Below are 14173 nucleotides of genomic sequence, written 5' to 3'. Positions count from 1 at the left end.
AATTAATTCCTCAATTGTTCAGACATTCTCGTCTTTAGTCGACGTTGATAGCCTTCCTTCCCCATCAGCATCACCCACATTTATGCAGCCAGTGTTATTCCTATTGGACACAACACTGTATTTGGACTGTACACTTCCAGAACGTCATGGTGAACCTGTGTGTAACTCAGATGTTTGCCCACAAGAATCCTACTGTCCTGCACACTTCAACTTTGCAATATGTTTCCACCTGCTGTGCCATTTCACTCCCACACTGCGAAGCACCTATTATCCATGCCCAAGTAGAACTGTGTCTGCAGGAAACTCTGAAGATTTACTCTCTTCTGACAAGCTTCACTCTTCTTACACAACAGTTTTAGCTTCATACGACTGGTGTAACTTTCTGCACTGTAAGAAATTTCACTTCTTAAACATAATAAAAAGTATTAGGACCACAAATCTTTAGCAAGTTAACACGAGGTTTGTATGCTTTCTTCATCTCACATCTCAAAACATTAAACTGGATTTTTATGCTTCACATATCTGCAGCCAGTTTTCCTAATTTTGTATCTGCGATACTCACAACTCTACTCCATCGCAAAGGTATTCTGCAGAATGCTATTGTTTGCTCTTGAAACAAGTTGCTATTGTTTGCTAGTGAAGCAAGATATAAACTACCTACCTTTAAAACAAAAATTGATTGAAAAGCCACATATTACTTACCTAATTTGGAAAAGTAATGTTAAGTAAAATTAAATAAAACAGAGATACATTGCATAATTTCTAATAAGTGACTTACACAGTTTCTCCTTGTAGAAAAAGCTCTGGTCTTTCTTTCAGTAAGTTATCCTTAATCCACAAAAGAAGCTTCCGAACTGTCCCTGTTAAAAGAGAAAAATTATGAGCTGTGTATCAACTGTGATGGTAAGATACCTTTAGTATCACCATAACCTCTACTAAAATGTGAAGCATTTTTAAAGTTCTACAAACAGCCAGTAGATGGTGTAACGAGGTTGAAGAGGACTGGCACATGACTTACCACGAGGTAGAGACATCCTCAGAAATACCTATGATTGCATTACAGCCATTCCATTTTGCATTTACAGATGTGAACAAGATTCGTTCCACATGGACAACACACAATTCAACCAAAGCTCAACAAACAGGTTCATGTAAATTTGTGTAAGGAAATGCTCGTAGTATACAACAAGAGTACTTCCAATCCATAAAGCAGAAGACAAAATGTGGATAACTTTTGCACATCCTGAAATTATATAGCAATTGACTGTTTGGATATTGAGAGATGAAGCAAAACCTACAAAAGTATTTCATTTGTGATTCATGACAGAGGAAATCTTTGTTCCTTTGATGACGTTAGATTTGTAATGACCATTCCTTTAGAAAATCGAAGAACACAGAATGCTGCATTTTATACAAAAGTTATTTGCCCCATGTCATTAATGAAACAAGGAAAAATAATAAAAATGTGACAGTCTTCACCATGCAAATGTAAGCTGTCATAAAGGACTTCAAACAATTGGTTACTTGAGAGACAAAAACATTGGAATCCTGTCTCATTGCCCTTATTTATCTGATTTATTGCCCTAACTTCTTTTTGTTCCCTTATGCCATTCAAGAACGCAAGGACATTTATTTTTATCATCCCAAGAAGCTGCTCAATTGCTGAATACTTCTAAATCATGTTTTTGAAGTACCTACACCATAGTGGAAGAATTTTTTTGAGAATTGGTTCAAATGCCTGTAAAAGAGTACAAATTTTAAATGGCAGTAGTTTCAGAAACATTGTTTTGTAAAACTTCAAAAGCAGCCCTCATACTAGAGAACTACTACAGTTACTGCAGTTCCAAACATGTTTGGGCTCCTGCAACACAAATGTAGCTGCTCTGGATGGAGTGACATCCAAGAACAAACCTGTAAGTGTAACATACTGTTTGATGAACATTCTAACTTTGACATTCTGATTGACTCATATTTCAATGACAGGAAGACTGGCATATTTTTATCTAGGATATAATCATGTCTGACATGTTCCACATCCTGGAGGACCTCCTCACTACGGATCAATTGGAATGAAGTAAATCTAATAACTAATAACTGGTGTTTTCTGGGTCTCTCTCTTCTGTAGAAACATATTACCATATTTTTTCTGTTTTTATTTCTGTAGCACCATGAAGAAGGAACAGGTTCTCAAATTATGAAATTTCAGTTTTAATTCCATTGATGTTGCTGTATCATGGGGGCTATAAAATTCTAAAGCTTCAGTTATTTATTCAGTTATTTTCTGGCTCATTGGAAGGGACTCATATGGTTTTAATTATCATCTCAAAAAAACAGTTACAAAATTTTACATCTGAAACTTCTTGGCAGATTAAAACTTTTTTCTGAACAAGGAGTCAAATTTGGAACCTTTGTCTTTTGTGAGAAAATGTTCTTCCAACTCAGCTCTTCAGGCACAGCACTTGGCCCACCTTCACATCTCCACTTCCACAGTACCGCTCTCCTGGAAAGATTCCAATCAACGAAGTCCAAAAAAGGTCAATTTGGGTAAAAAATTTGTGTACTCAAAACTTTTTGTACAGTGGTATGAGGGAGGGCCATGAACAACTTACTGGAAGTCCTTTTTGGTGGGGTGTGAGCATTGGGTGGGTGGGAAGGCAGGGATTAAAGGACATGTTTTTATGCTTTTCTTAAATAACTCGAAAACTGCAGATTCTAGCAAAAATGATTCCTGGTACAAAATTAAACAACATTAAATTCCTATAAAGAGAATCCTAATCATTTTTTCACTATAAAGAGGATCCTTATCACTTTCTTCTATGGCTAATAGTTCCCATATTGCAGGTGACGAAAATATCACTGATTGTTAAAAATAGTATTTGAATATGATTATTGTTAAATGAAGTGGACCAAGAACAAATATTAAATGTGTGCACCACATCTAAGTGCAGTAGAACCACATTAAGGGAGTAAATGTGTTCTGGCGATGGGACAGGCTGAAGAGATGTGGAGGGGGGGGGGGGGGGGGGTGGTTTACCAAGTGAGGGAAGGCAAGTCGCCAGTTTGTGGTCAAGCACTTCCCTACATTGTAGGACTGCAATCTGAAGAGCAAGCAGGTGGGTGAGTCCCCTCTCCCTAACCCATTATGTCACAACAAACAATTACAGGGTGTTTCACAAAGTTGTACTGAACTTTACCTCAGTTCAGCTTATTAATGAATGGCAATGCAGTGTGCAGACACATCCTAGGGGTGTTTATTTTTTGTGAATTACATTAACACTATATGGAATACAGACATGAGTTACTAATAATACCAACACATGGGCAGATTCTACTTAAATCTCTGCAAATTGTTAAACACTGCTAGAGTGAAAATTGATTCTCAGTCGTTCTATATGGCCTTCTCCCAGGAAAGGTGGCTTCCAACACTGCCAGCACTGCTAACTTTTCAGTTTACAGACAGACTATAGCTCCCCAGCAATTCCTACCCAGTTCTCTTACATGAGTGGACAAGACAACTTGATCGATCTCTATTTATATAGTGGAATTATTAAGTGAGTACTTATCTGCAGTTGTTAATTGAGCTTTTGTGTAAAATATGTTCCCATAACCAACACCTGAGAAGTGTTTAGTTTGGAAGTTTATACTGTCAGTGACCTATGTAGTGTTGGTGGAAAAGGGATTGGAATCATAAATGTTGCAACTTCTTGCTGTCTATATTGACAGTGTGTTGTAAGGCTGTGTAGCCATCTTGTAGGCACTTGGTGGTGAATTAATGTATACCATAAAGTAACTGCACTTCTCTCACCATTGTGTTAGCCATAGACTACATAAATCTCTTGCATAAAGGAATTGCTGGCATTTGTAAAGAGGGCTGCACTGACTGAAATCACTTACCTCACATCACCAGTACATAATGCAAAGTAGGTGGGAATGTGCCTGATGGAATGAGACTAATAATGTATAAGTGTATGTGCTATAAAGCATTGCCTGACTTTTGTTGAAATGTCTTACATTCCTTAACAAACTGATGACCTATTGCTGTTGCAGGGGGAGCCTCTCATCAGAATTTCAAAGAGCTGAGGTTGGGCAGATGCATTTGATACCCCTCACATTATGAAAAGTATTCCAGCCACTGCTAACGGAGACAATGAAATCTGGGATAGGCTCTTCAGTGGCGTACACAACAGCTCCTGCTGTTGAGATTTCTACATAACTGTTCACTTAACAACTGCAAATAAGTATTCACTTAATAAACTGAAAATAACTCAACTATATAAACACATGAGCTCAGTGAGTTTGTGTGTGTGTGTGTGTGTGTGTGTGTGTGTGTGTGTGTGTGTGTGTGAGAGAGAGAGAGAGAGAGAGAGAGAGAGAGAGAGAGAGAGAGAGAGAGAGAGAGAGAGCGTGTGCGCACACGTGTGTGTTTTTTTAAGTGAGTGAACTATTGCTGAGAAAGGCCTTAATGGCCAAAAGCTTTACTTGTGACAGTCTTTTTGTTGTGCCTATCTGCGACTTAGCATCTCCGCTATATAGTGAGTAGCAACTTTATTTTTCATAATTTTGTTACATTCCATCCTGGATTTTCGATTGTTTGAGCTCAGTGAAGTTATTTCATCTAGTCACAAAAGAACATTGAACAGGAAATGCTGGCTGTAAACTTTCCAGCAAGCAGCACTCATAGTGGGAGATGTTACCTTTCTTGGAAGAATGCTATAAGCACTGTATAAGATGACTAAGAATTGCTCTCCCCCATAGGAGTGTAGAACAGTGCGCATAGATTTACGTAAACTCTGTACATATGCTGTTTCTAGTGTTAGTATTACTAGTACCTAGTATCTGTATTCCAAGTAGTGTTAACACATTTTGTGGAAAACGACACCCAGATGCTGGGTTAGAGTCCCAGTCCACCAAATAGTTCTAATCTTCCAGGAAGTTTCAAATCATTACACACTTTTCTTTTTTGGTAGGCTCCCAGCTTATATGTCACCAGAGATTTAAAAGGCGAAGGGGTGGTATATTTTTGTGAAATACCTTGTAGTTGTTCCTCATAACTTATTGCGATATAGAGAGAGGGGAATCACCTTCTCGCTCTTCAGTTTGCAGACCTATGAAGGTGAAAAATGCCTTACCACAATTCAGGAACCTTCCTTTCCTAATGCATCTTCCTTGCACATTTGTACTAATTTCATGGGGCAATGTCCTTGTGACAACACTGGTGCACACCATAAACTCAGCCACCGCCACTGTGGCAGTGAACCACACCCTGGTCAGCACATACCAGGTAGTCGCTTGCAGCCTGCACTTCTGCACTCACTGAATGTCCATATCTCAACTGTCAAACAATGGAAAATCCAGGATGACTGTAACAATAATATGAAAAGGAAAGTTCTTACTCACCATATACCGGAGATGCTGAGTCGCAGATAGGCACAACAAAACGACTGTCACACACACACACACACACACAAATGCAACTGTCATACACATATAACTGCACTCTCTGGCAGCTGGAGCCACACTGCGAGCACCAGCAGCAGTGCATGATGGAAGTAGCAAATAAAAAATGGCTCTGAGCACTATGGGACTTAACTTCTGAGGTCATCAGTCCTCTAGAACTTGGAACGACTTAAACCTAACTAACCTAAGGACATCACACACATCCATGACCGAGGCAGGATTCAAACCTGCGACCATAGCAGTTGTGCGGTTCCAGACTGTAGCGCCTACAACCGCTCGGCCACCCGGCCGGCGAAGTAGCAACTAGTGGGAGTAAGGAACTGGGAATGGGAGGGATAGTAGGGTACGGGTGGGGTACAGTGAAGTGCTGCTGGGGAGCACACAGGGACAAGTTGAAAAGAAGGTAGGGAAGCTAGGTGCACTCGGGAGGTTAGGTGGTGGGCAGTGGAGAGGAAAGGGGGCGAGCGGGTGGGGGGGGGGGGTGCAGAAAAGGAGAGAAGTAAAAAGACTGGGTGTGATGGTGGAATGAGGGCTGCCTAGTGCTGAAATGGGAACAGGGAAGGGGCTGGATGGGTAAGGACAATGTTAACGAAGGTTGAGGCCAGGAGGGTTACAGGAACATAGGGTATATTGCAGGGAGAGTTCCCACTTATGCAGTTCAGAAAAGCTGCTGTTGGTGGGGAGGATCCATATGAGACAGACTGTAAAGCGGTCACTGAAATGAAAGATGTCATGTTGGGCAGCATGCTCAACAACAAGATGGTCCACTTTTATGGCCACAGTTTGACGGTGGCCATTCATGCGGACAGACAGCTTGTTGATTGTCATGCCCACATACAAGGCAGCTTAGTTTGTAGATCACATGACTGGTGTCTCACGTAGCCCTATAGCCCTACCTTTGATGGGCTAGGTGATGTTTGTGACCAGACTGGAGAGAGGGATGCATGGGACAGGTTTACATCTATTACAGGGATATAAGCCATGAGGTAAGGAGTTGAGAGCAGGTGGTGTGTACAGATAGACAAGTATATTGTGTAAGTTCGGTGGACAACAGAAACTCTGTGGAGGGGTGGCAAGGATAGTGGACAGGATATTACTCATTTCAGGGAATGATGAGAGGTAGTCGAAACCCTGGTAGAAAATGTAATTCAGTTGCTCCTGCCCGGGGTCGTACTGAGTTACGAGAGGAATGCTCCTCTGTGGCCAGTCGGTGAAACATTGTAAGGTGGCGAGAGACTGGAAAGATAAGGCATGGGACATTTGCTTTTGAGAGAATAATTATGGTCTGTGAGACCCTCGGTACTTTTTGAGAGGGACCGTTTTTCACTGCAGATGCAATGAACAGAGGTGGCTAGGCTGTATGAAAGGGACTTCTAGATATGGAACGGGTGACGGCTGTCAAAGTGGAGTTAGTAGGTTTGATATGTAACCATATTTGAGGTGGAGGTCAACATCTAGGAAGGCAGCTTCTTGTGTTGAGTAGGACCAGGTGTAGCAAATGGCGGATTGTTGAGGTTCTACATCTACATCTACATTTATACTCCGCAAGCCACCCAACGGTGTGTGGCAGAGGGGATATTACATGCCACTGTCATTACTTCCCTTTTCTGTTTCAGTTGCGTATGGTTCGCGGGAAGAATGACTGTCGGAAAGCCTCCGTGCACGCTCAAATCTCTCTAATTTTACATTCGTGATCTCCAGGGGAGGTATAAGTAGGGGGAAGCAATATATTCGATACCTCATCCAGAAAAGCACCATCTTGAAACCTGGCGAGCTAGTTACACCGCGATGCAGAGCACCTCTCTTGCAGAGTCTGCCACTTGAGTTCGCTAAACATCTCCGTAATGCTATCACGGTTACCAAATAACCCTGTGACGAAACGCGCCACCCTTCTTTGGATCTTCTCTATCTCCTCTGTCAACCCGATCTGGTACGGATCCCACACTGATAAGCAATACTCAAGTATAGGTTGAACGAGTTTTGTAAGCCACCTCCTTTGTTGATGGACTACATTTTCTAAGGAATCTCCCAATGAATCTCAACCTGGTACCCGCCTTACCAACAATTAATTTTATATGATCATTCCACTTCAAATCGTTCCGCACGCATACTCCCAGATATTTCACAGAAGTAACTGCAACCAGGATTTGTTCCGCTATCATATAATCATACAATAAAGGATCCTTCTTTCTATGTATTCGCAATACATTACATTTGTCTATGTTAAGGGTCAGTTGCCACTCCCTGCACCAAGTGCCTATCCGCTGCAGATCTTCCTGCATTTCCACGAAAAACCGCATGGAACTTCCGATACTATCTACTAGCTCATTTATATATATTGTGAAAAGCAATGGTCCCATAACACTCTCCTGTGGCAGGCCAGAGGTTACTTTAACACCTGTAGACGTCTCTCCATTGAGAACAACATGCTGTGTTCTGTTTGCTAAAAACTCTTCAATCCAGCCCCATAGCTGATCTGATATTCCGTAGGCTCTTACTTTGTTTATCAGGCGACAGTGCGGAACTGTATCAAACGCCTTCCGGAAGTCAAGGAAAATAGCATCTACCTTGGAGCCTGTATCTAATATTTTCTGAGTCTCATGAACAAATAAAGCTAGTTGGGTCTGACACAATCGCTGTTTCCGGAATCCATGTTGATTCCTACAGAGTAGATTCTGGGTTTCCAAAAACGACATGATACACGAGCAAAAAACATGTTCTAAAATTCTACAACAGATCGACGCAGAGATATAGGTCTATAGTTTTGTGCTTCTGCTCGACGACCCTTCTTGAAGACTGGGACTACCTGTGCTCTTTTCCAATCATTTGGAACCTTCCGTTCCTCTAGAGACTTGCGGTACACGGCTGTTAGAAGGGGGGCAAGTTCTTTCACGTACTCTGTGTAGAATTGAATTGGTATCCTGTCAGGTCCAGTGGACTTTTCTCTGTTGAGTGATTCCAGTTGCTTTTCTATTCCTTGGACACCTATTTCGATGTCAGCCATTTTTTCGTTTGTGCGAGGATTTAGAGAAGGAACTGCAGTGCTGTCTTCCTCTGTGAAACAGCTTTGGAAAAAGATGTTTAGTATTTCAGCTTTACGCTTGTCATCCTCTGTTTCAATGCCATCATCATCCCAGAGTGTCTGGATATGCTGTTTCGAGCCACTTACTGATTTAACGTAAGACCAGAACTTCCTAAGATTTTCTGTCAGGTCGGTACATAGAATTTTACTTTCGAATTCACTGAACGCTTCACGCATAGCCCTCCTTACACTAACTTTGACATTGTTTAGTTTCTGTTTGTCAGAGAGGTTTTGGCTGCATTTAAACTTGGAGTGAAGCTCTCTTTGCTTTTGCCGTAGTTTCCTAACTTTGTTGTTGAACCACGGTGGGTTTTTCCCGTCCCTCGCAGTTTTACTCGGCACGTACCTGTCTAAAACGCATTTTACGATTGCCTTTAACTTTCTCCATAAACACTCAACATTGTCAGTGTCGGAACAGAAATCTATTACTCTTGCTAAACAGGTAAACATTCCTCCCTTTTTTATATTCCTATTAACTTCCATATTCAGGGATGCTGCAACGGCCTTATGACCACTGATTCCCTGTTCTGCACTTACAGAGTCGAAAAGTTCGGGTCTGTTTGTTTTCAGTAGGTCCAAGATGTTATCTCCGCGAGTCAGTTCTCTGTTTAATTGCTCGAGGTAATTTTCGGATAGTGCACTCAGTATAATGTCACTCGATGCTCTGTCCCTACCACCCGTCCTAAACATTTGAATGTCCCAGTCTACATCCGGTAAATTGAAATCTCCACCTAAGACTATAACATGCTGGCGAAATTTATGTGAAATGTATTCCAAATTTTCTTTCGGTTGTTCTGCTACTAATGCTGCTGAGTCGAGAGGTCGGTAAAAGGAGCCAATTATTAACCTAGCTCGGTTGTTGAGTGTAACCTCCACCCATAATAATTCACAGGAACTATCCACTTCTACTTCACTACAGGATAAACTACTACTAACAGCGACAAACACGCCACCACCAGTTGCATGCAATCTACCCTTTCTAAACACCGTCTGTGACTTTGTAAAAATTTCGGCAGAATTTATCTCTGGCTTCAGCCAGGTTCCTGTACCTATAACGATTTCAGCTTCGGTGCTTTCTATCAGCGCTTGAAGTTCCGGTACTTTACCAATGCAGCTTTGACAGTTTACAATTACAATACCGATTGCTGCTTGGTCCCTGCAATGTCCTGACTTTGCCCCACACCCTTTGAGGCTGTTGCCCTTTCTGTACTTGCCTGAGGCCATCTAACCTAAAAAACCGCCCAGTCCACGCCACACAGCCCCTGCTACCCGTGTAGCCGCTTGCTGCGTGTAGTGGACTCCTGACCTATCCAGCGGAACCCGAAACCCCACCACCCTATGGCGCAAGTCGAGGAATCTGCCGCCCACACGGTCGCAGAACCGTCTCAGCCTCTGATTCAGACCCTCCACTCGGCTCTGTACCGAAGGTCCGCAGTCAATCCTGTCGACGATGCTGCAGATGATGAGCTCTGCTTTCATCCCACTAGCGAGACTGGCAGTCTTCACCAAATCAGCTAGCCACCGGAAGCCAGAGAGGATTTCCTCCGATCCATAGCGACACACATCATTGGTGCCGACATGAGCGACCACCTGCAGATGGGCGCACCCAATACCCTTCATGGCATCCGGAAGGACCCTTTCCACATCTGGAATGACTCCCCCAGTATGCACACGGAGTGCACATTGGTTTTCTTCCCCTCTCTTGCTGCCATATCCCTAAGGGGTCCCATTACGCGCCTGACGTTGGCGCTCCCAACTACCAGTAAGCCCACTCTCTGCGACCGCCCGGATCTTGCAGACTGAGGTGCAACCTCTGGAACAGGACAAGCAGCCATGTCCGGCTGAAGATCAGTATCAGCTGGAGACAGAGCCTGAAACCGGTTCGTCAGACAAACTGGAGAGGCCTTCCGTTCAGCCCTCAGGAATGTCTTTCGCCCCCTGCCACACCTCGAGGCGACCTCCCACCCTACCACAGGTGAGGGATCAGCCTCAATGTGGGCAGTATCCCAGGCAGCCACAGTCGTAGTCCGATCAGGGGATGCGTGGGACGAGCTGGCCGTCCCCGACAAACCCCCATCTGGACCCCCACAGGGATGCCAACTCAGCCTGCATCCGAACACAGCAGTTGCAGTCCGTATCCATGCTAAAAACTGTTGTGCAAAGAACATCTGAACTAATCTACAGAGACCACAAACAAATTGACACAAAATTGAAACAGTTATTAAAATACAAGATTGCCTAGTAAATGCAGAAACGCTGCTACTTGCGCACTGCTGACACAGTGCTCGGCGGTGGAAGGAGACTATGTGATTTTACACTATTCAGGTACTAAAACGCGATGCTACAACTCTCAAATACTATAATACGCCCGAAATTTATGAATTAGACAATGCAAGTACCAAAAACACAAAAAGAAATTAAGAATTAAACTATGTAACAAATGTGAGCTAGCAGTATATGACTTTCTGCTGGCAGCTGCTTATCCACAGGTTCTGGAGGAATGTGGTGAGGATGTCCAAACCCTCAATCCAGATCACAAAGATGACATCAATGCATCTGAACCAGGTGAGGGGTTTAGAATTCTGGGTGTATAGGACGGATTCCTCTAGATGACTGATGAATAGGCTGGCATAGGATAGTGCCATGCAGGTGCCCACAGCCATACCCTGGGATTGTTTGTAAATAATGCCTTCATAGAAGTAATTGCAGATGCGGATATAGTTGGACATGGCAACTAGGAAGGAGGTTGCTGGTTTGGAATCCGTCGGACGTTGGGAAAGGTAGTGTTCAATAGAGGTAAGGCCATGGGCAATAGAGGTGTTAGTGTAAACAGAGGTGGCACCAACAGTGACGAGCAGGGCGCAGTGTGGTAAAGGGACATGAACTGCTTAGGGTCGATGGAGGAAATGGCTGGTATCTTTTCTATATGAGGGTAATAAGTTGAAGGGGTTAGTCTACGAGAGCAGAGATTCTTTTGGGGAGGGGGAGAGGGGAGCATCATGGGTGGTTGGGTTCATTGGAGCAAGTAGAAGGGAAAAGGGGGGGGGGGGGGGTGCTGGTAGAGAGGTGAGCAGAGAGATGGACTACAGGCAGAGGTTCTGGGATGAGCCTAAGGACTTAAGGAGTGGCTGGAGATCGTGCTGGGTTTCTGATATGGGGTCACAGTGGCAAGGTTTGTAGGTGGACGTATCTGACAATTGGCAGAGTCCTTCTGCCAGGTAATCTTTGCAGTTCAAAACAACAGTGGTGGAGCCTTTGTACACAGGTAGTATTAGAAGGTCAGGATCAGTTTTTAGATGGTTGTGGTTCTTTCTGAGGATGTAAAGTTAGTTTGCATGTTGAGGGATTTAGGGAATGATGGTGAGGCAAGGTTCGAGGTTAAGAAATTCTGGAAAGTTAATGAGGTGATATGGGAACAGTGGGGCTGGATCACAGAAGGATGGAGGCGTGAAATGAGACAGGCAGTGTTCAACATTGGTCTTTGGTTGAGTCTGATTGGTAGGGTTGGTGGCAAAAAAGTGTTTCCACTGTAGGGACCAGGAGAAGGAGAGGTCTTCAACAAGTCCTGCACAACTGAATTTGCCGAGTGGGGCAAAAGGTGAGGCCTTTTAAAGGACTGATATTTCTGGGGGGCTATGGCTTTATAGGAAAGGTTCATGACCGTGTTTGAGGTCTGTTTAGCTTCTGCATTTTGTGTGGTGGTGGGAGGGAGTTTTGGAGGGTGGGGTAAATGTAGCAGCCCTGTAAGACAGGGTTTGTCAGCTATGAGGGGATGTGGAGGAGATTTTGAGGCTATTGTAGAGGTGGTGGACAGTGGTACTACAAAGTGGGAGTACAAAGTGAGTAGGGTGGAGAGTTTTTTGAGGTGACATTGAGCATGTTGCTCTAGTTCCTGGAGGGCAAGAGTTTCAATGTGTGTTGTGGGTTCCAGGAATTTGAGATTGCATAGCAGGAGAAGTTTGCAGATGGAGAGAAGGTACTGCATGGAGGCTTGGTCCTGACGGATATGGTTTTGCAGGACTATGTTAGTGAGGGCTAGCACCTAGCTGCCCAACCCTCTCTCCACTGCATCCCTGCATGGTCAACAGCAGCACTTCACTGTCCCTACCCTACTATCCCTTCCCCTCCCTGCCCCAGCCTCCTCCTCACCCCCACCCAGTTGCCACTCCCATCATGCACTGCCACTGCTGGCTGCTGGAGCTGCTGTTCGCAGTGTGGCTTCAGCTGCCAGGGAGTGCAGTTATATGCTTGTGTTACATTTGTGCGTGTATGTGTGTCTGTCGTCTATTTTTGATGAGGCCGAAAGCTTATTTGTGACAGTCTTTTTGTTGTGCCTATCTGTGACTCAGCGTCTCTGCTACATGGTGAGTAGCCTCTTTCCTTTTCATATTATTATTATATATCTCAACTGTCATATTTTATTGACAATAAGTGTTTTAATGTTACGACCCTATTTTAATACCACCTTCAGGATCAGACAGGCATCTACCTCTGAGATGGCATACCCATACTCCTAAATGGCGCCCCATTGAACTCCTGGCGTTGACCTGACTTTGGCACCAACCACCATTCCTACCCTCAAGATGCTACAGTTCTCACAGATTAAGACATTGCAATTATTTTACACTTGTAATTTTCACATATTTATGCTATCACTGTGCCACCATGATATCTGCTGTGTAAAATCAACCACTCAGTGAACAGCCTTACTCATACATATCAAATGGCAAAAGTGAAAACTCAATTTGTGAACTCTTTCATGAAATTTCACTTACATGTCTTGTCAGTATGGGGCAACTCCAGTGTATGTTTCTTCACTTTGTCAAACAGCAGCTCTGCTCCTCCACTACAAAAATAAGTAACAATGATATTAGATAAGGAACGGTGACATGCATAATTCTGATGCAAGCGCTGCCCACATTATTTAAGAATGTATAGCTTAACATAAGCAATGTAAACTGGTATAGCTAACACAGCAACATTTAATTCTTTGGTTAATGCACATTAAACAATTTAATAAAACCTAATAAAATCTAAATCAGGATGGTCAGATGGAGATTTAAGGCTTGTAACTGCACTGCAGTTGGGCACACAGGTTGACAGTTGCTGTAATAAACACATCAGTAGAAAGTCTTTTGAATCCCAAAAATTGAATACAACAGAGTTGGTGTTTAAGAATAAGTATATTGATAATATGATTTTGGGTAACGAGGTTACTGCACGGTAACAAATCACAGCAAATAATGCCAAAAGCTTAGGTAAAACGAATTAGATTGTTCCTGTGTGTGTGTGTGTGTGGTTGGGAGGTACCAAATGACAAGGTTACCTCAACCATTAAGACAATTAGAAGAAACAAATGTGAGTGAAACGCCAACAATGTGATAAAATTAGTTTGAATAGTTTGAAGCAATCAGATGTAAAATTCCACTCACCCTCTCCAAATTTCACCCATGGTGAATTGCACAATCACACTAAAATAAATTACCAACTAAAATACATCTAAAACAAGAGGCAAATGAAAATAAGGACACAGAATATGTGGCTGGGTGATCACTTACAAAAAACATGAATGAGCCAGCCACACTAATAACATTTTAGAAACTTCTCATTAAAATTTGAGGGAACAATTCGGAC

The 14173-nt window shown here is 43.1% G+C and overlaps 1 protein-coding gene across 1 annotated transcript in view; it reads right to left on the bottom strand.

Annotated features, from left to right (window-relative positions):
- Positions 1–14173, bottom strand: part of LOC126266909 (ubiquitin-related modifier 1) — a 57161-nt gene that overhangs the window by 11772 nt on the left and 31216 nt on the right. The window contains exons 2-3 of the mRNA XM_049971586.1: positions 13315–13385; positions 779–860 (exon numbers count right to left, since the gene is read on the bottom strand). Coding sequence (XP_049827543.1) covers positions 779–860; positions 13315–13385 — 153 coding nt within the window. The remainder of the gene's footprint in view (positions 1–778; positions 861–13314; positions 13386–14173) is intronic.

This window comes from Schistocerca gregaria, chromosome 4 (assembly GCF_023897955.1).
Source record: "Schistocerca gregaria isolate iqSchGreg1 chromosome 4, iqSchGreg1.2, whole genome shotgun sequence".
Taxonomy (NCBI): Eukaryota; Metazoa; Arthropoda; class Insecta; order Orthoptera; family Acrididae; genus Schistocerca; species Schistocerca gregaria.
This window is presented reverse-complemented; position numbering and strand designations above follow the sequence as displayed.